Source organism: Rhinatrema bivittatum, chromosome 17 (assembly GCF_901001135.1).
Source record: "Rhinatrema bivittatum chromosome 17, aRhiBiv1.1, whole genome shotgun sequence".
Lineage (NCBI taxonomy): Eukaryota > Metazoa > Chordata > Amphibia > Gymnophiona > Rhinatrematidae > Rhinatrema > Rhinatrema bivittatum.
The window spans coordinates 59,267,547-59,293,784 of record NC_042631.1 but is presented as its reverse complement, the minus strand read 5'-3'; the positions used below and the strand labels follow the sequence as shown (position 1 = coordinate 59,293,784).

General features: G+C 44.4%; 1 protein-coding gene across 1 annotated transcript in view; it reads left to right on the top strand.

The window, feature by feature from the left end:
• The first annotated feature begins 3,255 nt into the window (after positions 1 to 3,255).
• GAL (galanin and GMAP prepropeptide) overlaps positions 3,256 to 26,238 on the top strand; it is a 296,633-nt gene continuing 273,650 nt past the window's right edge. The window contains exons 1-3 of the mRNA XM_029582661.1: positions 3,256 to 3,481; positions 4,038 to 4,118; positions 4,707 to 4,761. Coding sequence (XP_029438521.1) covers positions 4,038 to 4,118; positions 4,707 to 4,761 — 136 coding nt within the window. The 5' untranslated portion in view covers positions 3,256 to 3,481. The remainder of the gene's footprint in view (positions 3,482 to 4,037; positions 4,119 to 4,706; positions 4,762 to 26,238) is intronic.

Below are 26,238 nucleotides of genomic sequence, written 5' to 3'. Positions count from 1 at the left end.
AAATTTTTGAGTTCTCTTATTTGTGATGTAACTATTTGGTTAAGAGAACTGATAGTTGAATAGTGCCCTCGGTGTAGTGTACCCTACAAGAAAGATGCCAACTTAATAAGATGGACATTGACATGTATGTTTCAACAGAAAAACAAGATGAAGAACTTTTGACCAGAATGACAATACTTGTCCAGGTTATCTGACCTGCCTGTTTTCTTAAGGGCAGGGACAGGTTGCAGAGATGAAAACAACTCAAATCTACCCAGAGATGAAAAACAGCAGAGCACTGGTCAAGAGGTGACTGAGACCATATCTTGTATGGGGGTGTCACATAGCAGGAACAGGGTCCCCTCCTCCAATGGGAGATGTGGACTAGCACCCTGAAATGAAGAAATGACCCCCATCCATCCCACTGCTTGACTATGCTTGAGCTTCTTATATATTCATGCTTAAAAACAGCCAAGGAAAGGACTCGGGGGTGGGGGAATGCCATACACTCCAGCTGAAGAAGAAACCTGAGGCATCACCCCTGCTCCTTTCTGTGATGAAACAGAAATGCTTCCGTGTCCTAGAAGTCTGCACATAAGAGAATCCTGCCTGTTACCTGGCTGCTCTTCGCCAGGACTGAGACAAAGCTCTTTATGTTACGCGCCCCGCCTGCGGCCGTCCCACGCACGGGACCGCTCACCTGAATAGTTCCTCAGCGGACCCCGGGAAAAGCTCCTTTGCAGTGGTGGTCTGCGGTGGCGGCTGCCGGGCATTCCTCTGCATGCCAGGCCTCACGCTGAGGTTCGGCGTCTTCCTCCATGCTAGCCACGCCCATAAGCTCGCGCATATAGCCTGCCCTGAGATTTGTAGGGCCGAGGGCTGGACCGGGTTCCGCTGTGCGCCCTGATTGAGCTACGATATAAGGAACATAAGAACATAAGAACATGCCATACTGGGTCAGACCAAGGGTCCATCAAGCCCAGCATTGTGTTTCCAACAGGGATTCCTTCAAACATTTCAAGCTCCCCTTTACAGTGGCTTACTTCAGTTTTCAAAGAGGTAAATTGATCCACCAAGTGGTTCCCTTCAGTCTTTATCTCCAGAGAAGTGTTGAAATGAGCCTCCATCAATTCAGTGTCTGACACATCCATTTTTTCTTTTGTAGACCAGTCCTCCAATGCCCTTCTTGGATGTTGGAGGATTGGCTCTTGTCCATTTTGCACCTGAAGTAGCTATATATTGCAACTCAGTCTTGGCCCCTTTGCTAGCTACCAGCTTCAAATATCACAGCCTGAAGAAATTGCTGCACAACTTTTTCTTGGAAGGCATGAAGAGCTGCAAAATCGTAAAGGCTAAGAGGGAGAGAAAATGTATGCTGCCATTTTGTGCAGTCTCAGCAGTGCCCCCTCCCCTCACCCATCCTACCTTAATATTGTCATTGGGGAACTCTTGAGGATACATCAGTAAACAGAAATGGCACCGATTAATGTATCTTCAGAAATTTTCTGACTTGCCATCAAAGTGTTCTGGTAAAGGCAAGATGCTCAAAACATACCAGCTGTAGAGGATGCTGAATTGGAAGTTGTAGTTGGATGGCAATCTCTTCTTGCAGCTGCACTACTCACTGGTGCAAGGTCTGAATTTCCACAACCAACACCACAACCTGACTCAATAGAGAATGAATCACTGCATGGGGCTGGGTCCTCCATTCTGTGTATCTAGGGAGCACTGGGGGCTGAATGAGGTTTCCAGCAGCACTGTCAGGTCCCCACCCTCTAAATACTCATGGGTATAGAGCAGGCTTAAGTGATGCTCAGACTGGCCTAGGACAGACTGGAAACCGTCAAGTGTCCAGGAGGTTGCACACAGGAACAATAGTGGTCTTGAATAGCGAGCTGCAGTGCTGGTTAAGCACTTGAATCAGGAACAGTTCACACAGAAGCAGATAATGCAGAAGCTGGCTTTATGAAGGCAGAAACTGGAGTCAGAAACAGATTCACAATGGAGAGGGCTTTAAAAAAAAAAAAAAAAAAAGCTATAGTTACAGGCCGCAAGCTAGAGTTAATAGCAAGTTCACAATGAAGCAGGCTTGGAAAAGAAGCTTGACTTACAAATATGTTGCAGTAGGTTCTGTAGGAAAAAGGCAGGTCAGCCTTTGGGTTACTGAAAACAGCTTTCTGCTTCCCAGCAATCCTTTTTATTTGGACCTGCAACCAACCCCTGTTTCCCAGGGGCGAGACCTCTGAAGGCTCTCTAAACCAGATGTCTCTCCTATCACTTCAGGGCTTAGCTGGTCTAGCAACTAAGACTCTGGTCCTGAACTTTGGAGCCCCCTTCTGGGTGGGAAAGAGGATTTGCTGGATGGGAGGACTTAGAAAGACAGGCGACTGCTATGGGAGGGGGGGGGGGACAGTTAAGAAAGAGATAGGGGTTTCTGGGGCTGAGGCATATAGAGAGGAGTTCAAGGATAGAGAGAGGGTTGCTGTGCCAGTGCTGGAAGGTATACAATGTGTGTTTAAGTGTATTTACCTTGATCGATGTAAACCGATATGATATGACGTGTCATGAATGTCGGTATAGAAAAGCATGAAATAAATAAATAAATAGAATGTTTGGCAGATGCAAAGCTCTAAGTTCCCTTGCGGAACCTAAAACCCTTGCACTGCTTCTGATTGTTATTATTATTATAGCTATTTTTGCTATTACTATGAACACCAGGCTGAACAAAAGCAAGAAGGAAATATCCCTCTCCAGTCAATTCCAATCACTAAAATTAGTGCCTAAATCATAATTCAACTTGCCCTTAATAAAGGGGAACACCTTCTATGAATCTTTATCATTGAGCAAGAAACTAAAAACATTGAGAATAGGAAGATTACATTTACTGTCAAAGATAATATGAAAAAATATCTTTTATTAAACAAGTCAAACTGTAAATGAAATTTGCAAGTTAAAGTCATTTGGATGATTTTCCCTGCCCTAGAATTGATGTAATCCTGTTGAAGTTAGGAAGAAACAGATAGGATATAATGAATGAGGAATCAGGAATAAGAGAACAATTTGCAACTGGTCTTAATCACAGGTAATTACCCAGGCTATCTGTCTCCAGACTCCATATTGCTCTAGTGGACTCTAATTGAATAGCTGTCATTTTTGCCCTTCCTAATGTAGTGACTTGAAGAGGGGAAATGACCCTTGGATGTAAAGCTCTCTCATGTCTCCCTAGAGAGACTGAAGCTCATTTCTTTTCTTTGGACAATAAATAGAAGAGTTGAGGAGCTTCTCTTTCATTTACATAGCTTATTGGAGGACTTTGAGCACTCTTACAATGCAGTGAATATTCTGCATCTCCATCTCCATTTTCTGACATCTGGACACACCCCAGGTTTGCCTCTGGACCTATCCTGCAAACCCTCTGTCTGCATCTGCATTTATATCTCTTCTTCTGGGATCATAAGCAAAAGCACTACACCCAGGAAAGAATAACAGAGAGGATCTCAAGGTAAGCCTATTTCTTTCTTTCTTGTTTCCTTACCTTTTTATGTAAAAAAAAGGTGTAATGTCATCTGATTTCTCCTAAAAATATGATCCAGATTGTCTCTGATTTGCCTCTGATTTGATATATCTGTCTTCTTGTATGTTTTATTTTTCCTTTCTGATACCTTAGTCTCAGCTCAGTAATACAATGAGAGTTTTCTTTGACGTTTAACTAATTGATAATGAGTCCTCAAACTTTTATTTTTTAGATTCCAGGCAAATATTTCTTGCCGTTTCTGTTATTCTTCATGCTAAGGTTACCATCTGCCTACAGATTTTCAGGATGGCTTGATACAATCCTGGTTTTACTCCATGGCATACAGAGACTTCTAATTTTGCTCTCCCTATTGTAGTCTTGTTTTTCATAGGGACAACAGGTCCCTGCATGCCATGTACTGCTTGGTACTTGTAAGGCTGATAAAAAGATTTCAGCTGCTCTTCTGCACAGCTGAAATGAGAATCTGATAGAGCTTATTTCTGTATATTACGGGTTACAGCTGCTCTTTTCATTCTGTTTATAGATGCAGAAAGTCATTGGAGTCCTTTTGATGTCTCTCCTCCTTTCTACCAGCCTCACCTATACTTTTGGGCTAATTTTATCAGTAAGTAAACTTTCCAGCTCCATGTTCTACTTATCTCATTTGCATTTAATCAGTAGGTTGTATTAAAATAGGGAATATATCCTAGTACTTTAATGAATTATAGTAATTTAATTCTTAGTTTAATAAGTGTACAATATACAATTGTAGCATAATTTCACCTTATTTGAAAATATTGAGCATATGGACATAAGTTTTGTAAAATGGAATTCTAAATTGTGGTGGTATTTTCTTGTGTTTGATAAAAGCAAAGGGATGATTGAGTTTCCCATGTTTAGATAATGCTTTCCAGAGAGAGAGAGCTGTAGTATTGCCTGCCCTAGAGAATATATACTCAGTAAGAGGAAGATTATACAAACTGTTTAAAATCCTTTAAAAGCAGAAGAACATATGTGGTGCTTTTACACATTCTTTTAATGTGTACATACCAGGCTAAGGTCCTAATGAAGATGTCTGGTTTTGCTTTTAGTATTATCTTCTTTGTAAGACGCAGGCTTCCTGTAGTATTCCCCCATACACTTCAAGGCATTAGGACTTAACAGAATCAGCCCTGTGTGCAGCTCACTTACCTACAGGTCTTCTTCTTCTAAGGCAAAAGAGAAAAGGGGCTGGACATTAAACAGTGCTGGTTATCTGCTGGGACCACGTAAGTACTTGAAACCTTTCTTAAATCAGTACTGAAAAATAAGGATGTCACTAAGTACAAAGACATAAAAAATGGCACCTGTTGCACTACTTTCAGAACGTGTATTTATATGTAATTAATAGAACACGTGTAAAGATTTATAGTCACAAGGTTATATCAAATAATCCTTGGGCTAGGAAAAGCTCACTATTTCATTACTGGATATGAAAACATAAAGCAAAATCAGAAATATATTCTGAAGTGTTATCATAGGGGGAATAATGTATTCTCAGCCATTCCATGTGATATTTGATATATAACATGGTAATGTTAGTGCCTGCCATGTAATATTCTGCTCACAACAGTGTTTCTTGAGCTTGGGTTTGTTTTCTGGAGAAACAGGTTCATCCTTCACAATGTGTGCCCTTGCGGAGGAAAGTGGAAATAAATATGTCCTACATACTTGAAAGAGGTATTGTTTGTATAAATAGATATTGCATATCTTTCTATTCTTTCTATTGCATATCATTCTATTCAGCCAGATTCTACCACTTCCACATGTAAAAATGTTATTACTAATGTAAATACCTATACCTAATGTTATTCTCTTTCTTTTCTTCTCTCCTCCCAGTTCTATTACCTTGTTATTTGTAACTGCTTCCTTCTACACAAATAGGTTATTGAATTGTTTACTGTACACCCCTGTTATATGTAAACCGGCATGATGTGTTTGCAACATGAATGCCGGTATATAAAAATTTTAAATAAATAAATAAAATAAATATCTTGAGTATGTGAGTCTCCATATATATTTCCCTTGATACAGTACAGAGACATTCTGAATGTTTCCCACATGGAGTAATGTGTTAAATATTTTTATATAGCCCCATCAGTGTATACAGCTTTATATACGTAGCTCAGATGTATTCAAATTATATGGAAGTTAAGGAGATGAAGGACACTGAAAGAGCAATTTTGAAAGCCATTTACCTGGATACATTGCTCTGCCTAAAGCTTGCCCTCTTTGTCCTAGTGTGAGGAGGAGGTGGCATTCCCACGGTCTGTGAGAAAAAGTCTCTGTGAACATCATGTACAAAGACCTTCGCAAACCAGACAAACAGCCGCTGTTTAGTTCTTGGGCAATTTAAGTTAGGTGCAAGTATGCATGTAAATGTGCCTGCTTCCTTTGCAACTATGAGGGCTATTGGAAACATTCCCCATAATGTTGAGGTTAGAGAAAATGGAGCTGTGCTCTTCAGTTTGGCAATTATGAATTCTACCCATTGTCTCATACTACCTCCCTTTCTATTGCCCACATTCAAAAGTTAAGCTTCTTGTACAATACTAGTGCTTTCAGTGTTTGAATGTAGTAAGTATAAGTAGGATTTTTATTCTGCCCTCTAAATAATGCTCAAGGTGGCTTACAGCATTAGTCTTCAGGTGTAATGAGTCCTTTATTTATTTATTTAAAAGTTTTTATATACCGTCATTAAGTTATTTACCATCATAATGGTTTACAATAGGGCACATATATCAAAGAAAAAATAGATCATAATTTACATAGACTGTGCCAGTATTATCCGGTAACAAATACACATTAAGTACTATTTAGCTTATGACATGGAATTTACATTAATGAAATTCTCTTGGGAGAGTATATGTTTTTGCTATTCAACCTGTCGGTTTGTTGACTACAATTATCTGAGGGATAAGAATCTAAGTGGTTATTTGATGCAATGAGGCACGAAGACTTGTCCTGGTCACCAGCAATGTCTCGGGGGGGGGGGGGGGGGGGGGGGAATTTGAGCTTAGATGTCAGATACAGGGGTGGGCCTATAATGAGGCAGGGTGAGACAGCTGCCTCAGGCAGCAAAATTTGGGAGCAGCAGCAATTGTGCTCCAACCCCCAAAAATCCCCCCTTGCAGCGGCTGCCTCAGTGTGCCTTTTAAGTTCTAAGGCAGCCCGGTGAAGTTTCTACACAACGCTGAAAGGAAGATCGATGGTGGTGTGGACAAATGATGCTGATTGGGTTCCCACTCCCAACCAATATGAAGAAATCCCCATGGCACTGAAAAATGATACTGGTGGGATTCCCACTCACCTCTAACATGAAGAATGCCCTCTGGTGGGAGTGGCACCAAAGAATGACGTTGGCAGGGTTCCCACCAGCAAGAAGACCTGTGTGGCTGCTCCTGTTGGTGCCTTCTGGTAGGAAGAAAAAACAAGGTGGTGCTGGGAGGAAAAAGAAAAGGTAGAGGGTGTGATTGAAGAGGTTAAGGGAAGGAGGTGGGAGGGAAGGGGATTGAATGGGAATGAGGGGTGCATGATGGAGGGAAGGAAAGGAGAGGGAGTTAGTGGAAAAGAATGGAGTGTGAGAAAAAGGAAAAGTAAGGCGTGAGTGACAGAGAGGGAACCAAAACAGATATTAATGGAGAGAAGGAAAGGGAAGGGGTGAATCAAAGTAAATGAAGAGGGATTGTGAATGAGAGGAAGGGAGGGGAATAGAGAGTGCATGAGTGCATGTGTGTAGGTGAAAGAGAGAGAGCATGCATGTGTATGTGTGACAGAGAGAGTGCATGTGTGAGTGTGAAAGAGAGAGCATGCATGTGAGTGTGACAGAGAAAGTGCATTTGTGTGTGTGTGTATATATGAACATGTGATAGAGAAGTTTGTGCCTCCTCCTCCCCTCACTAATCCACAACAATCTCAGGGTGACTGGAAATTAGCAGTTCCCACGTATGGAGAGTGAGAAACTAATTTTTATTCTTAGTTTGATTATTCAGTGTTACATGTGTTTGCTGTTTTGAAACATTTTATTGGTTTTTGGGAAATATAAAAACAAAATGTATATATTTATTTATTGAAAATGCGTAGACTATCAACATTTCCAGGTAGTTTTCAATGTTACACTTTATAATCAAAGGATACATACAATCACAAACAGTATAAAAAGAGGCTAAAACATAAATTAATACAAAAAAATCAATTAAAAACAGAATAGATAAAAAACATAATAAATATAACATGAAAAGACCTGGTATAAATATTGAGCTGCTTAAATGACCTCATCCTAGCTGTGCTTAAACAACATATACAATTAAAGATTAAAAGCCTAGGCAAACAGCCTTCAACATCTTCCTGAATTTGGTGGTTAAAACCTCCTTCTTCAAATCCTGAGGCAGTGCATTCCATAAAAGAATGTCTTTCTAGTGTGGTGTTCTCCTCAAGAACAGATAGGCTGGACTCAGACGGGGTGTTCAAATTAGGGATGTGCATCGTTTTTATGATGAATTAAAATATTGTACAATATTTCATAATTAACTTTCTACAAAAAAGGGAGGCAGACTCTCTCAGTGAGAGGGAATCTCCACTAAATGCAAGAAAAATACCAAGCTGACTTACTAGGCCCAGCTCAATGGGGCTCAAACAAAAACAGCTCCTTACTCCTTAACTTCTAACTCAAAATGACCACCTTATGCCCCTGGGATAGCCAATCCAGTCAGCTCAGTGGAGAGACTGAAAGAGCATGGAAAATCTCAATGATGTTACTAGTCCAGATGGTAAGGAACCTAGGGCCATCTAGTGATAACCCGAAGGGTTGGTCATACCTATTCCAGTATCCGGTCCTCAGCTCCTTGCCTGTATCCTGTTCCAGTATCCTGTACCTATACCCTGATCTCAGTTTCCAGTCTGTCTCTGCTCACTATGTCCAACCTGTGTCTGTTCTGCCTTTTCCAGCTTATCCAGCCTGTCCAATTAAGCACTACTAGCTCGCAGAACCCAAGGGCTCAGCTTGCTGGGGAGTGGGCTGGCCAGACAGAAGATAATCTCAGCTCCTGCCCTGTGGTCCTGCTCTGTTTCAGGGACAGTGCTTCCAGACCTTCCTTCATGTCATCTTATTTTCCTTTTCTAAATCTATGTTGGCTCTTTCTCATTAAACTAAACTTATCCAAATGCCCAGTAATTTTGTTCATAATAGCTTCCACCATTGTATGTAGTTCCATTATCAGGTAAATGTGTTTGAAGCTTTCTGAATCATCCCTGGAGCCTTTTTAAAAATTGGTGTTACACTGGCAACCCTCCAGTCCTAAGGTACACAGATTTTAATGATAGGTTTGCAATTTCATGAACTCCTTTAGAGCTCTAGGTGAATACCATCAGATTCTAGCGATTTTCTATCTTTTAGTTTGTCAGTTTACTCTAGCACCAGCTAATCTGAATCATCACCTAGAAAGAATGGTTCTGGTATGGGTCTCTTTCCAACAGACTCTTTAGTATAGACTGGTACAAAGAATGCATTTAGGTTTTTTTAATGCCCTTTATTTACCTTATGCATCTACTTTTATCCTCTGACTAATGACCAAACTGACTCCCTCAGATTTTTTTTAATGTACTTTTGAAAAATAATGCATTAGTTTTTACCTCATTTGCAAGTTTCTTCTCATTCTTTTTTGGTCTGCCATATTAGAGGATAATAATAAAAGTCCTTTTCACAGGTAAAAAAAACACTTTATACCTAAATATGGCATGTTTTACTTTTGCGCATCCTCCATTTGGATAAAAGTGTGCACATATGTAAATGTGCATACACTTACCTTTATATTTTAATAGGTATTCCTAGAGGTGGGTAAGGTCAGACGAGGCAACTGCATGCACTGTTTTGCCTAAAAGTGTCCACACAAAAAATGAAATGAGATAAACAAAATAATGGAATTTTTTCAGCTGTATACCCATAGTCTGGGTAACCAAGGCAGCTAGTCCATGTATCAGGGAGGGGAAGGGGAGATGGATATCATGCCTGCACTTGCTCCTACCCCCAGGAGCCCACTGTTACCTCTGCACAAAAAGGAGCCCTAGAGCGACTTAGTCTTCACCAAAGTTGCTGTAGCTATATCTGCATTTGTATTCTAATCATAACATCATCCTCAAACAACTTCACTGGCTCCCCATCACAGCTAGAATTCAATTTAAAACCCTCACACTTATCCACAAAGCCATCCACAATCCAGACATGCTCTGGTTCTCAGAATATTTACACATACGTTCCTCTCCCAGACCCACCAGAGCACCCTACTCCGCAAGCATTAACACACCTTCTCCCAAACTCTTCCAACTAAAAACCACCAAGTAACGTGCGCTATCCCTAGCTGGACCATCCCTATGGAATTCTATGCCCACCCACCTTCGCCTTGAAACCTGCTCTAAGAAATTCAGGCAGAACCTCAAGACCTGGTTATTCGCCCGAGCCTATTCATGAACCCCTATTCCCTCCACTCCATCTTTCCTTTACCCCATCTCCACCCCCTACCCCCTACCCTTACCCCTCTTAGGACCCCTTCAAATAGCCCTTCTTTACCCCCTCCTTCTAATTTTCAATGTACATTATCTATATTTATACTAACTATAATCATCATGTATGCTAATTATAATTGTATTTAACTATGTTTTATGTTAACCCATATGTACAGTATAACCCTGGTTTCCCACACCCTCTAATCCATTTCCCCCTCCTCCCCGACCCCTCCTTCTCCTTCCCCTCCCCTGTTTACTGTTTATGGTATCAGGTTCATTGTAAAGCCCTGTTGGCTATGTTATAGTTCTATGGAAACCGATGTGATGTTTTCCTAACGAACATCGGTATACAAAACCTTCAAAATAAATAAATAAATAAATAAATCTAGCTGATAAGGGGTGGCATTCAGATCTTCTGAGACCATGAGCTCCAAACTGTTTGTTCCACAGTTGCCAATTCACTGCCACATTAAGCACAGATTCCTGGACTTTGGAAAGCTTAATGACACTGTGTTTAATAATGTTTTATCCTCTAACTCAGTGGTTCTCAACCTTTCTAATGCCGTGACCCCGCAATACAGTTCCTCATGTTGCGGTGACCCCTCGCCCCGCCCTCGCCCCGTGAGGGTGGGGTGAGGGCGGGGCTTTGGTCATATGGGGGCGGGGTTATGGATGGGGTTGGATTTTAGTGCACACTTATCATTTAATTATGACATTTATAATGTGAATGTAACTCAACTCACCATAGGTTCTCACATGCATGGCACACTGACCCATGATCGTCACGGGGCTAGATGTAAAAGTACAGTTTGTATCCACAGGAACCCCCCTGACCCACAATAATGGATGTAAAGCAGAATTATGACATTCCCCATACAACTCACCCTACAAAAAAGATATTCTGGTTCTAGTGACATCTCAGTAACAGCAACTCAAACTCCTTCTATTTCCAGGCTCAATAGCCCTACTTATGAAAAGACAGCAGTTTACCACCAATGCATGTCCACTGAGAAAACACAACAAATAAGACTGATACAAACGCTTACATGCTAGCAAAATATCTCATCTCGGTAACAGACACAGAACCGACCTAACATACTCCCAGGATCTGTAGTAATGCACATAAACTAATCCGCACACAGTTACACCTGTATTATGGAATACACTCAAACAGGAGCAACCCTATCTATGAAAAGGCAACACTACAAATATTAAATCAGGTCCTAAAAACCAATACACCTCTTATTAGGAAAACAGAACTAGCAAGCAGCTATAGATCCCCACACAGAAATAATTGTAAAACTATACTATACTAATAAGCAGAATAAATATTTCAAAACAGCTATGAACATCCAACAATTAAAAACGCATAAAAACTATTAAACATTCTCCAAACACCAATAAAATATTTCAAAAAAGCAGACATCACACAATTAAAATGGCAGTCAAGAAAAATAAACTTAAAAAGCCACCTTTACTTACCCCCTCCAGCAGCTCTCCTACTCCCCTTCCCTGCAGGCCGTGGCACTCACCAGAAGCAGCAGTAGAAGCTAAGCTCTATACTTATGGTCCTCTTCCTTAGTGCCCATGTCTCTCACACACACACACCATACCAGTCATGCCCCCATGACCAGTTTCTGTCTCTCACACACCAATCATCTCCCAAACAGTCTTTGGCACACACACACCAGTCACCTTCCTGAACAGTTTCTCTCATGCCATACACACACACACACACACACACACAGGCTTCCCACTCCCGTGTTCTACTTACATATACGGGCTTCTCACTCTCATAATCACTTTCTCACACACACACACACCAGTCACCTTCCTGAACAGTTTCTCTCATGCCATACACACACACAGGCTTCCCACTCCCGTGTTCTACTTACATATATGGGCTTCTCACTCTCATAATCACTTTCTCTGTCTCTCTCTCTCTCACACACACACACACACTCACTCACTCACCAGTCTCTCACTCCCATGCTTGTTCTCTCCACATGCACAGGCTTCTCATTCCCATAATCACTTTCTCTCTGTTACACACACACCAGTCTCTCTCATTTCCATGCTCACTCTCCACGTGCACAGGCTTCTCATTCCCTGAATCACATTCTCTCACATTCACACACACACACCAGTCTTTTTCTCTCACACACACCATCACCTTACCAAGCAGTCTCTCTCTCTCATGCATGCACACTCACCCTGGTTTCTCACTCCCATGCTTTCTTTCACCCCCACAACACCAGGCTTCTTACGCCCATGCTTTCTCACATACCCAGACTTCTCCCTTCCATGCTTTTCTCTCTCTCACACACACACATCAGTCACCTCCCTGACTAATGTCTCACACTCTCACATACACATCAGTCATCTCCCTGAGCAATCACTTTCATTGTCTCTCACATACACACACACACACACATCAGCTCTCTGACCAGTCAATCACACACAGGCTGGCTGGCTGCTTCTCTCTCTTTCTCTCACTCCCTTCCTCTTCTCCCCCGAGCACAAATGGGAGCTGCAGCAGCCTCGCTGGCCAAGAAAGAAGAATCCCATCGGCCGCGGGAGGCTCGTGCTGCTCTCTCCTTTCTCCATTACCAGCTGCTTCAACTGCTCGGGGGCCGATGCTGCAGCCGCCGCTGCTACTTTTTCGGCTCTCTCTCCTTCCCGCGCACCACGATTCACTTCCTGTTCCAGGTCACGGGAGGGGGGGGGGGGGGCAGGCGCAGGAAGAAGAAAAGGCCCAGCCGCGGGTGCAGAGCTTCTTCTAGCGCCGCTGCCGTTCCCGCTGGGCTTGAACGTGCTGACAGCCCGGCGGCAACGGCAGCGGGAGAGACCGGGAGCGCGCGACCCCTGCGTTTTGGGCGTTCGACCCCCGCCGGGGTCGCGACCCATAGGTTGAGAACCGCTGCTCTAACTGTTGTAAAGTTCCCTTGTCCTATGCTTCATCAGACACTGCCTCTGAGCCTGTTACTGCTCTCAAGACTGCAAACTGGTGAATGGAGGGTTGCAAAAGTAGTTGAGCCTCAGAGGGAAAGACATTATCCTTAAATTGACTATGGAGAAAAGGAAGAGTCACAAAATACCAGAGGAAGTTATGGAACATGAAAACACATCCTAGCCTGTTAATGTTTCTTGGAAGTCCCTTTTTATTACGTCGGTCGGCCATGGACCCCGTGACCAACCTTCCTCACTGTCCTGCTGGTGGTGGCTCCTAGCTCCCCTGCAGCTCAGGAGAAGCTCTCGCAGCGCTGCTCTCCCCTTCACAGCCCTGTCCGCTGACAAGGAACCTAGACTCAAGGTGAGGATGCCGCTGATCCATGCTCCAACTCTGGGTTCCCCTAGGCGCGCGCGCATGCCATCTGTGCTCTATTTAAAGAGCAGGCCTTGACTGATGACATCATTTCCTGGAGACATTTAAGCACCTCCTCTGGTCTACATAAACTGACTTGGCAACGAGTTCCTTCGACTGGTGCTTGTTCCTGTCTCCTTGGACCCGTGGTTCCTGTACCAGATCTTACTGCTACTCTGGTCTCTTCTCTGGTCTCTGGCTCGGGTACCCACTCCTCGGGGGCCTGCCTGTAGTCCAGTCGGAGACTTCATCTCCGGGCCTTCCCCGCTCCTCCGGCTAGCCCTGCGCCTGCCAGAGCTCCTGCCTGCCGGTCTCCCTGCTCCTCAGGGTTGTCCCTCAGAACTACCTTTCTGCTTGGGAGACTCAACTCTGTGCTCCCTGTTCGTCGGGGTAGTGCCTACACCAGTGATTGTATCTGCGCTTCCCCGCTCCTCGGGGCAGTGCCCCCATTCTACACCAGTGACTATACCTGCGTCTACAGTCTTGCTTGTATACTGTGGGGGGGTCTCTCTCTGCAATGTGTCTCTTACCCCACTCCTCGGAATCCCCCACAGTACTCTCTCTATCAGCTCCTGCTGCAACTGACCTTGCCTCCCGTTGGGAAGGACTTGTGGGGCTCCTCCCTACAGGTGGAATCAACCCTCACCTCAGGCCAAGGGTCCACAAAACCCACGAATCATAACACTTTTTTACAGTTGTGAAAGGATTCCTTTTTTACTTTACTTGCATTTTTCACTGTCATATTTAGTCATGTAGGCCTATATTTTCTAACCCCGCAGCGTCGTGAATCACACAGTACAGGGGGCAGGGGCGAAGTGGGGGGTGGGCCTCCGAAAGCTGGCAGTGATTGCACCTCTGTGGTGTGATTGCTGCCAGCTTTCGCACCCAATAGCGCCATCATAAAAGGTAGTGCTATTGGGCGTGAAATGGACAGCGAAAAGGCTCCTTACCTTTTCGCCGTCCACGCTGTCTTCATGGCGTCCGCCCCGACTCCTCCTCTTCCGGGGCAGACGCCACCCCGACTCCGCCCCTTTTTAGCTAGCGCAGGCAAAAAGGGACTTTTCGCCTGCACTAGCTTTAAAAAATGACCAACTTAATCTCCTTTTTTGTTAACTTGCAGGATACATTTTATGTGGGCTTCTAAGATTTTTTTTTTTTAAACAAAGTCTCTCTCCGCGCCTCATACGGACTTCTCACTCTTTCAACTTATTTTTTTTGTTTCCTTCTAAAAATTTCCTCATTTTAAAACATTTTTAAAAAAAGTTTTAAATTTTCTTTTTATTGAGTTTTAACATAATAACACAAAATAACATTTGTGAATGGAAAAACAGATGTATCACAATACTAAGTTAACTCAGAAATTTCTACTGAAATCAATTATCATTTACAATTGTGAATACTATCTTCATAATAAGAATTTAAAGGGGCGGATTTAAGCAGATTCTTAAGCGATACAATATTAGGAAAAGGAAAAAAGAAAATAAACAGTGGCTATGTTCTGCCTACTTAAGCCTCCTGGACTGTTATTGCTGCATTAGGGTGTGAATCTAAAAAGAAACGGAGTTGAGATGGTTCAAAAAAGACATAGACTAATCCATGATATTTAACAACGCACTTACAAGGGTATCTAAATACAAATTTTGAACAAATAGCCAATGCCTCTATCCTCATCTCAATAAACGTTTTCCTTCTTTCCTGAGTTAACCGGGTGATGTCAGGAAACGTCCTAATTGTATACCCATAGTATTTTACCTCTCTTTTACGAAAAAACAATCTCATTACTGAGCTTTTTTCAGTTATAAATGCAAAAGTCACAAATAATGTTGCTCTCGTTGGTATTACATCCTCATTTGATAACTCTAAAAAGTCTGTGATGTTCATTTGACACTGTGGTTCACTCTCTTCCCAGCCTTCTTCCCGTTTCTTTTGAGGGAGAAAATAAGCTTTTAAGATTAAAGGCAAAGCTTCAGAAGGCATATTCAAAATATCTGTTAAATATTTTTTAAATAAATCAATTGGGGAAATCTGGGAGATAATCGGGAAGTTAAGAACCCTCAAATTAAGACTACGTTGATTATTTTCAATATTCTCAACTTTCTTTCTCAGAATAGTCTCTTGCTGAGAAACTTGATGGTATCCAGTTTCAACAATTTTAATTTTCTCTCCCATCTCACGTATTTTATCTTCCTGAACATCCAGTCTCTTCAGGTTTTCTACCGTTCGTAGATTTACTCCAATGCAGACTTTAGATAAATTCACTACTGCTGCCTCAATGGCAGCCATAGCTTCCCAGAGGGTTTCCATCGTAATCACCTCAGGTTTTACAAGAAAGGGTTTTAATTCTTGCACAGACTCACCCCTTCCTGCAGCACCAGTCTCAGTGTCCCTTTCAAGTTCCAGCGCTGGTGTACCGGGGTCAGTATCTCTCAGAGCCAGTGGTATATAACCACCTAGCTGTTCCTTTCCTCCTGTTTCAGCCATATTCAAGCCAGTTCCTGGCTTGTGGCTCATTGGAGGGGCTTTTGATGATGTCTTGCGTTGTTCACCATTCCGCTGGGGTGGGGACGGCATCTCAGACGCTCCAAGACTCAGCGACATCTCCTCTGCCATAGAGAGGGACGCTCGCTCCACCTCCCTCTCCAACGTGGCACTCGCTCCTGGCTGATTCGGCATCGAAGTGAAGTAAGTGGTAATAGTACTCTGACGAGCTTCACTTGTCTCTTCTAAGGCTTGACTCTCACGGAGCCGAGCCTTTCGCTTCGTATGCGGCATTGGAAACTTATTTCAAAGGAAAAAGAGAGCGTTTAGTAAAAGCATCCTTCTCTCACTCCTCACAGAGCCGCCATCTTGAAACTCCGCCCCCAAAATTTCCTCATTTTATCATGGTCTCTCTTTTTTAAAGTTAAATGCTATTGAAGTAATTTTCTATTTTATTCTCTCTCCAGTGATTAAATAAAGATAAGAACATAAGAAAATGCCATACTGGGTCAGACCAAGGGTCCATCAAGCCCAGCATCCTGTTTCCAACAGTGGCCAATCCAGGCCATAAGAACCTGGCAAGTACCCAAAAACTAAGTCTATTCCATGCTACTGTTGCTAGTAATAGCAGTGGCTATTTTCTAAGTCAACTTACTTAATAGCAGGTAATGGACTTCTCCTCCAAGAACTTATCCAATCCTTTTTTAAACACAGCTATACTAACTGCACTAACCACATCCTCTGGCAACAAATTCCAGAGTTTAATTGTGCGTTGAGTAAAAAAGAACTTTCTTCGATTAGTTTTAAATGTGCCACATGCTAACTTCATAGAGTACCCCCTAGTCTGTTATCCGAAAGAGTAAATAACTGATTCCGTTTTAGACCTCTCATGATTTTAAACACCTTAATCATATCCCCCTTCATCCATCTCTTCTCGAAGCTAAAAAGTCCTAACCTCTTTAGTCTTTCCTCATAGGGGAGCTGTTCCATTCCTTTTATCATTTTGGTCACCCTTCTCTGTACCTTCTCCATCGCAACTATATCTTTTTTGAGATGCGGTGACCAGAATTGTACACAATATTCGAGGTGCAGCCTCACCATGGAGCGATACAGAGGCATTATGACATTTTCCATTTTATTCACCAATCTCTTTCTAGTAAATCCCAACATTCTGTTTGCTTTCTTTACTGCCACAGCACACTGAACCGATGATTTCAATGTGTTATCCACTATGACACCTAGATCTTTCTTGGCGTCGTAGCTCCTAATATGGAACCTAATATTGTGTAACTATAGCATGGGTTATTTTTCCCTATATGCATCACCTTGCACTTATGCACATTAAATTTCATCTGCCATTTGGATGCCCAATTTTCTAGTCTCAGAAGGTCTTCCTGCAATTTATCACAATCTGCTTGTGATTTAACTACTCTGAACAATTTTGTATCATCTGCAAATTTGATTATGTCACTTGTCATATTTCTTTCCATATCATTTATAAATATATTGAAAAGTAAGGGTCCCAATACAGAATCCTGAGGCACTCCACTGCCCACTCCCTTCCACTGAGAAAAATTGTCCATTTACTTTGTTTTGATCACTATTAGAAAACAACTCCATCACTATTTCTGCTTACATTAGGTCCTGCATTCCACTGAGGATGAGAGCTAAAGTAGCTTCTCTTGTCAGTTCCAAGCCTAACTGTTCCAAGAAGCAATAATTTACAGCATCTAGAAATGTAACCTACTTGGTATGACCTACAGAGATGTTCACCCAATTGATATAAAAGATTTCAAATTGTTTATTATGTTTCTATTTCTAGCTTGTTGTTATACTTGAGCTTGGTTGTGGGCCCTTAGGTCATGGTGACTCCACACACAGGGAGGAGCCCTGTGGGGACTCACCATGACAGACGGGGTCTCAGCAGTGATGGACACAAGAGACAAGAGATTTTATTATACAGCAGAAAGTAACCTGAGGAGCGAGTTTGTAAACATAGTTCAGAGTAGATTCTCCGGTAGTGGTCCACAGAACGGGGTAACCAGAGGATCCACAAAGCGTGAAGAGAGGAGGTGAGTAGAGCAGATCTTGTACTCACTCCGAAGTGTAGTCGCAGTGGAGACCCATGGCACGGGAACACTGGAGGGTCCGTACGTAGTGGTAGCGAAAGGTGCTCACTAGGCTGAAGAATGTGAGACTCGCCGAGAAGGCTCTCTGAGGAGTGGATAGCCCTGAGTGCAGCAAGGCCCCCAAGGATCGGGTACCTGAATCACTCAGTCTGGAACGCAGGAACATCGAGGCAAAGCGTCTGAGTAGCAGAATTAAGCAAGACGGAATCCTTGCTAACTCGTAGGTAGGAAGGTCCGGTAGGTTTAAATACACATAGGCAGGTGACGTCATGCAGAGGGGACGCCCCCGAGGTTCCCGCCATGACGTGGATAAGAAGGAGGCAGGTGCGCGTGTGCCCTAAGTCACACCAGATTCAAGATGGCAACTGGGATTGACAACGTAGTCTCGGGAACGCCAGGGAGGTCGGCATGCAGAGGTAGTGGTGGCCATCTTTGCCAGAATCAGAGCTGCAGGGCAAAAAGAGGTGAGCAGCAAAGGTCGCAGCCATCTGTGACCGACAGGCGCAACACTTGTCTAATCTCTGCCTTACCTCATCCCTGCCGGGGCTCGCGCAGTCGGCGCAGCCCATTCGAGGCAAGAGCCCGCTCACCCCCGAGTGTGAGCCGCGCAGAGCAAGCAGAAAATTTGAGAAAAGAAATTGCCGAGGCAAACCGAAAGAACAGGAACCTAGCAGTGTCTAGCCCACGCCCCTTCTACCTCAGCCGGCCTATCAGGAGCCGACTGAGAACACTTTAAAAATCGCAGCGATCCCGGCGGCGGTGTGCGCCGGGCATCGCGCGCCCTAAGGGGCCTGCCCCTTAGTGCGCCCCTTTGTGAGCCCCAGGACCCAGGGCAGGGGCCCCCTTGCCTGCAACCTCTCCTAACACTACCACACTCGATCCTTCATCCAGCATTCTCCAGCCTCATCCAGCATCCATCCCTCTCTTCTTCTTCACAACAAAACCAAAATGACACCAGGATTCCCAATACCGATTCTACACCACAGTCTTCTCACCACTGGAAAAGCACCCATGCAACCTCGATCACGCTCTATCAAGACTCTCATTCCAATCATGACATCACCATTTACTCAAATCCTAGGCCTCGCATTATTTTCCTTAACACTCTTCAATGCTCAATCCCTCACTAAGAAATCACTTATCCTCAATGATTTTCTCCTAGACTCAAAGCCTGATATCTGCGCCATAACGGAAACATGGCTTAAACCGACAGATATAGCCCTGATAAATCAACTCCCCACACACCTTTACAACTTTTCACTTCCCCGACATAAGAAAAGAGGCGGGGGCCTTCTCATAGCAGCCAAAAAAGAGCTGAGACTATCCCAACTCTCAGCCAAATCTGACTCCAAAATTGAGCTAGGCCTTTTCAAAACTGACAAACTCCAAATCCTCCTTATTTACGCTCCACCAGGACTACTAGACTCAGACGCCTCTCCCATTATAGAAATCATAGCAAAACATGTAAATCTGGACTCGCCTGCTATGATCCTAGGGGATTTCAACCTCCATGTCGATAATATCCCATGCACAACCAACTGTGAGGCATTTCTCACCTCTCTCATGGCCATGGGCTTCAAGCAGATCATCAACAAGCCCACCCATAAAGCTGGCCACACCCTGGACCTTATTTTCATAAACTCTGGCCTCACACACTCTTCCCATCCCAAATGCACTCCGATCCCCTGGTCGGACCACTTATTAATCTCGGCCAACTTCACATTGGAAGAAACCCCCAATACACACTCCCTTCAATCCTCTTTCCACTACAGGATATCATGCCCTTCCAAGGTCCTCATATGGTGACATATATAATGTTACAATCTTTATTAAGTTCAAACAAGAAATTTCCAAGCAACTTAATGCTCAAAACTTCACAACATCACCCCAAGGAATATCCATCTAAAAATCCCAACCCATTATAATCATACAAATAGGGATGGTGTAATTGGTGGACATCATCCGTGTACAAACTGTAGTGTTTGTAAATTTAGTTTGTCAGTTCAATTTTTTACCCATCCAGTTTCTGGGAAAAATTTTTTTTTGAGGAATGTTACAACGTGTCAGTCTAGTTCAGTAGTATACATTATAAAATGCCCATGTGGGCTTATTTATGTGGGGAAGACGTTGAGAAAAATTAAAACTCGGATATTAGAGCATTGTAGTAGACTTCGTTATGAGGTAGAAACTGCTCCATTGGTGAAGCATTGGCGTGAACATAATCATACAATGGAGGAGCTCCGTTTTTGTGATATAGGAAGTAAAAAATAGGCGAGGGGGCAATGTGAATAAAACTTTGTTGCAAATGGAACAGAGATGGATTTTCTCCTTAGAAACGTTGTGGCCCAATGGTTTAAATGATCGAATTGATTGGGTGGCATGCCTTTGAGGTTTTTGGTTTTGTGTGATGGGTATAAATGAACTGGGGATTTCACGGTGGTTAGATACTGTCCTTTAAAATAGTTTGGTTTGAAATGGGTAAATGAGCGGTATTGTCCTTTTAAATTTTGGCGGGTAGCTGAGAGGGGTGGAGATAAAATGTGTGAGTGTTTTTGATTGGTGCAGAGGGATTTAAAAGGATGGGAGGGGAGTGGTTGTTCAGTACCTTTGATTCACTCGATGGCGGCGTTTTTGAACGCTACGGAGGTGGCGGTATTATAGTGAGAAATTGGAGAGGTAAGTTTTCCTTCTTTTTTAGCGCATATGTTTTGATTATTGATGGGAAGATGGGGGGATGAGTTCCTCTAAATTCAAGGAAACTTTTGAGTTTAAGAATTATCTTGATTTAATTCGCTGTAGGTAACATACGAAGGAAGTGTTCGCCATTGTATAAGAGTGAGTGTTTTGTGAAACCTTATTCAAGAGACTTTGAGAAGTGAGAGTCGGGGAACATATCTGTATGTATGTCAAGTTTGTTCGGGAAGTACAGGTATAAAAAAATATAAGGTTGTTTTAAAGGCATAATTTAAAATGTTGGTTGGGGATTATAGTCTTTAAGTAAGATTAACTTAAATTGTTAAATGTTGTAGATGAAACCTGTGCGGGAATATATTGATGGTGTATAAGCAGTAGGAAATTCTTCGAAGTTCTCCTGAAGAAGCCTGTGGGAAGGCGAAACATGCTGAGAAGATGAAGAGGAATTGAAGGAGTTTTCGTTCCATGAACGAAGAAAAATTTGTGCAATAGAATTCTTTCTACTTGTGAACCAATTGTTATTGAAAGATTAACATTGTATTGTAAAGAGGGTTCTCACAGGACAAGCAGGATGGTAGTCCTCACAAATGAGTGACATTTCTCTAGAAATCACATGATCTTTGGCAGTCTATTATCAAAACCCAACCTCTAGCCTATATTAGGCTCCGTACATGTTAATTATGTTATTACCCCCATATATCTTAATCCAAGTTAATTCGACCTGTTCATTGTAAGACATTTACTTGTCATTGTTGTTATTGTTTAAAATGTAAACCGAATTGATCAGTAATTCTGTTATTGGAAAGTCGGTATAGAAAAATGCTAAATAAATAAATAAATAAATCATCAGGATGGAGCTCAATCACGGAAAACTTCTGTCAAAGTTTCCAGAACTTTGACTGGCCCCTACTGGGCATGCCCAGCATGGCACTAACCCTGCAGCCAGCAGGGGTCCCCCTTCAGTCTTCTTTTTTCCTCGCAGCAGTAGCCTCGCGGTTTAGGAGCTCTAAACAGATTCCTGACAGGAATTTTCCTCACGGACTTATTTAAAATTATTTTGCCCCACAGGGGTCCCTCCTCTAACTTTACTCAGGCCGCGGTACTCCAGTACGTTTTTCACCGTTTTTCATAGATTACCGTCGAGTTTGGCCCTCGCGGCCTACTGGCCGTCGACCGTACCGAGGCTCGATTTTTTCTATGGCCATGGCGTCGGGTTTTCATCAGTGCCCGGACTGTACTCGCACCATGTCTATCACAGACCCTGATAGAGTCTGTGTAATGTGTTTAGGCCATGAGCATGATGTCCTGACTTGCACCAAATGTACCCTCATGACACCAAAAGGTCGCAAAGCCAGAATGGAGAAGATGGGACTCCTTTTCCGTGCTCACACCCCGATGCTGTCTATCGCATCGACGTCATCATAACCGGCACCGTCGAAGTCGCACCACCATCGACAACCGTCCGGTGACCGCCCGCCATCGACGTCTTCACGGCCATCGACTCCCGTTTCTCCCCCTCAAGATCGAGGGGATCGAAGGGAGAAACATCTCCATCGGCATCGTAAGTCTCGGACCGTCGAGGGAGCGAAATCATCGACCTCGCCACGGTCCGAGCCACCATCAAAGAAGCCCCGTCCAGGAATGGCACCGACCACTCTGCAACCGGGACATTGAGGCCACTCTCACCCGATCGGGGTTTGGGAGTCGCAATTCCGCCTGTAAAGATGGTCCTTCCGACTGTGCCTCAGCCTCCCTCTTCTGTCACGGAGCCGGAGCTGATTGCCCCAGGTCTCCGGGAAGAACTGGACCGGCTGGTCCAGGAGGCCATCGACAAGGCGATGCAACGACTCCAGGTCCCTCCGGCACCGACACCGGCACCGAGAGTGGAACCGGTCACCGACCCGATTCCAGCAATGCTGGCACCGCTGCTATCCCGGATGGAGGCGCTCATGACTGCCCTTCCACCGGTAATTCCCGGGTCTCCGATGGCCCCGGTGTGCTCCCCGATGACAGCTTCATTGGGAGGAGAAACACCATTTCGCATCCCTCCTTCGGGGGTATTGCTTCAGCCATCGATGCCATGTTGTCCCTTGCTACCAATTCATTCATCGGGAGCGATACGCAAATCGGCGCCATCGATGCCTTCGATGCCGGCACCGATGCCCCCCAGGGCGTCCATGGTGCCCCCGGTGATTCCTTTGATTTTCTCGGAGCCTCAGCAGGGCCCTTCGGGTATCCAACCCCCTTCTCGTCCTACAGGTCAGCCTACTGATCCTTATGACACCTGGGGTGATGATACTTCCATAGACACCGATGACTTACCTTCACCTCCCTCTCCTATTGAAAGTAGAAAGCGTTCTCCAGAGGACCTCTCTTTCATTAATTTTGTGAAGGAAATGTCAGAATTGGTCCCTTTCCAGCTTCAGACAGAGCAAGATGATAGGCACCAGATGATGGAGCTTCTCCAATTCCTGGATACCCCAAAAGTGATCATTTCTATTCCCATTCATCAAGTTCTTCTTGACCTCCTCAAAAAGACCTGGGAAAACCCTGGATCCATTGCCCCAGTACACAGAAAGGTTGACACTACTTATCTGGTACAGTCAGCCCCTGGCTTTCAAAAATCTCAGCTTGACCACCACTCAGTTGTGGTGGAATCGGCTCAAAAGAAAGCAAAAAGGACGAAACCACACTCCTCTACCCCTCCTGTCAAGGAACACAAGTTCCTCGACAATATTGGTCGTCGAGTGTTCCAAGGGGCCATGCTTATCTCCAGGATTGCTTCTTATCAGCTGTATATGACCCAATACAACAGGATCATTTTCAAGCAAATACAGGACTTCTCTGAAACCCTGCCTGACCAATTACAAGAACATCTTCAAACCCTTGTCAACAAGGGGTTTGAGGCAGGAAAGCATGAGATAAGAACAGCTTACGATATCTTCGACACCTCCACTAGAGTGTCTGCAACTGTCATTTCGGCAAGACGCTGGGCCTGGCTCAAGTCTTCTGACCTTCGCCCAGAAGTAAAAGACAGGCTCTCTGACCTGCCCTGTATAGGAGATAATCTGTTCGGTGAACAGATTCAGTGGCTGAATTAAAGGACCATCATGAGACCCTCAAACAGCTCTCATCGATACCTTCTGACTTCCCTTCTAGACAGCCTTTCAAGAAGGACTCTAAGAAGTCATTTTTCTGCCCAAGGAAGTACTATCCTCCACCAACAAGGTCCCGAGTTATGAGGCCTTATCAGAAATCTCAGCCACGCCAGCCCCGGAAGCAAAAGCCACAAGCAGCTCCCCAGCCAGGGCCTGCTTCAGGTTTTTGACGTTCCCTTGGAGAGCAGCAGCCTGATCCCTCTGCCAGCCATACCAGTGGGAGGTCGATTGTGCCACTTTCACGGCATGTGGCAATCAATCACAACCGACCAATGGGTGCTAGCAATCATTGCTCAGGGTTACCACCTGAACTTTCTTGCTCTTCCACTGGAATTGCCACTTCTACAAGCGTGGAGAGTAACCGACCACTCTCCCTCTGGAGCAGGAGGTTTCCCTTCTTCTCCAGTTAAGAGCAGTAGAACCCATCCCTCTTTCACAACAAGGCCTAGGGTTCTATTCCCGGTACTTTTTGATCCCCAAATAATCCGGGGGGCTTCATCCAATTCTGGACCTACGTGCCCTCAACAAGTACCTCCAGCGGGAAAAGTTCAAGATGGTAACCCTGGGCTCGCTTCTACCTCTTCTACAAAGAGGAGACTGGCTCTGCTCTCTGGACCTCCAGGACGTGTACACCCACATTGCGATAGCTCCAGCTCATCACAAGTATCTAGGTTTTTAGTAGGCCCAAAGCACTATCAATACCGAGTGCTTCCATTCGGCCTAGCATCGGCACCACGAGTCTTTACCAAATGTCTCGTGGTTGTCGCAGCCTTTCTCAGGAAAGAAGGTATTCACGTCTACCCCTATCTAGACGACTGGTTAATCAGGGCCCCAACCCAGCAAGCCGCTCGATCGTCCCTGGATTTGACCCTACACACTCTAATTTCTATAGGATTTCTCGTCAATTACGAGAAATCCTATTTAGTCCCATCTCAAACCTTATCGTTCATTGGGGCAGACTTGGACACCTTACAGGCAAAAGCCTTTCTACCTCAACAACGAGTGCAAACCCTCGTGTCCCTCGCTCATCACTTGCAGTCTCAGTATACAGCAACAGCTCGGCAATTCCTTGTCCTTCTCGGACACATGGCATTCTCAGTCCATCTCACACCAATGGCCCGCCTGGCCATGAGAGTCATACATTGGATTCTGAGGTCACAATGGATTCAAGTGACACAGCCTCTGTCAACCATTGTCCACATCACCGACACACTCCGTCTGTCTCTCACCTGGTGGAAAGATCAGAACAATCTCCTCCAGGGACTGCCTTTTCACCTGCCAGATCCTCAACTCATTCTCACCACCGACGCTTCCAACCTCGGCTGGGGAGCTCATGTGAACGATCTGCAGTCACAAGGATTTTGGTCTCCAGAGGAAGCCAAACACCAGATAAATTTCCTGGAGCTTCGAGCGATGCGATATGCTCTCAAAGCTTTTCAGGATTGCCTATCAAATCACGTCATCCTGATTCAGACGGACAACCAGGTGGCCATGTGGTACATAAACAAGCAGGGAGGCACAGGCTCCTTCCTTCTGTGTCAGGAAGCTGCACAGATTTGGGCGGAAGCACTCTCCCACTCGATGTATCTCAGGGCCACCTACTTGCCGGGAGTGCACAATGTCTTGGCAGACAAAATGAGTCGTGTCTTCCAACTGCATGAGTGGTCTCTCAATCTCTCGGTGGCGAACATCTTCCAGCAATGGGGTCATCCCCAAATAGACCTCTTTGCATCCCCTCAGAACCGCAAGGTGGACAATTACTGCTCCCTCATTCGGAGCGAACGCTCTCAGCCCAGAGATGCAGTCTCCCTCTCCTGGGCAGCCGGTCTGCTTTATGCATTCCCTCCACTTCCTCTTCTCTCAAAGACTCTCGTGAAGCTCCGTCAGGACAAGGGAACCATGATCCTGATAGCACCTCATTGGCCACGCCAAGTGTGGTTTCCCATACTCCAGGATCTCTCCATCCGCAGGCAAATTCCCTTGGGAACGCATCCGCTTCTGATCTTTCAGATTCGGTTTCTCTTGTCCTGATTGCTTCACGAAAGCCTTCTACAAGAAAATTTTATTCCTATAAATGGAAACGGTACACATCATGGTGTTCTTCGCAATCCCTTGAACCCTTTTCCTATCCAATCCCAAGGTTTTTGGACTATCTCTGGCATTTATCGGAATCAGGTCTAAAGACCTCTTCCATTAGAATGCATGTCAGTGCAGTAGCTGCCTTCCATAAAGGTGTCGGGGATGTCCCTATATCGGTACAACCCCTCGTAACACGTTTTCTGAAAGGCTTGCTCCATACCAAGTCACCTTTACGTCCTCTGGCCCCTTCTTGGGACCTTAATCTGGTTCTCGGGCGGCTCATGAAACCACCCTTCGAACCTC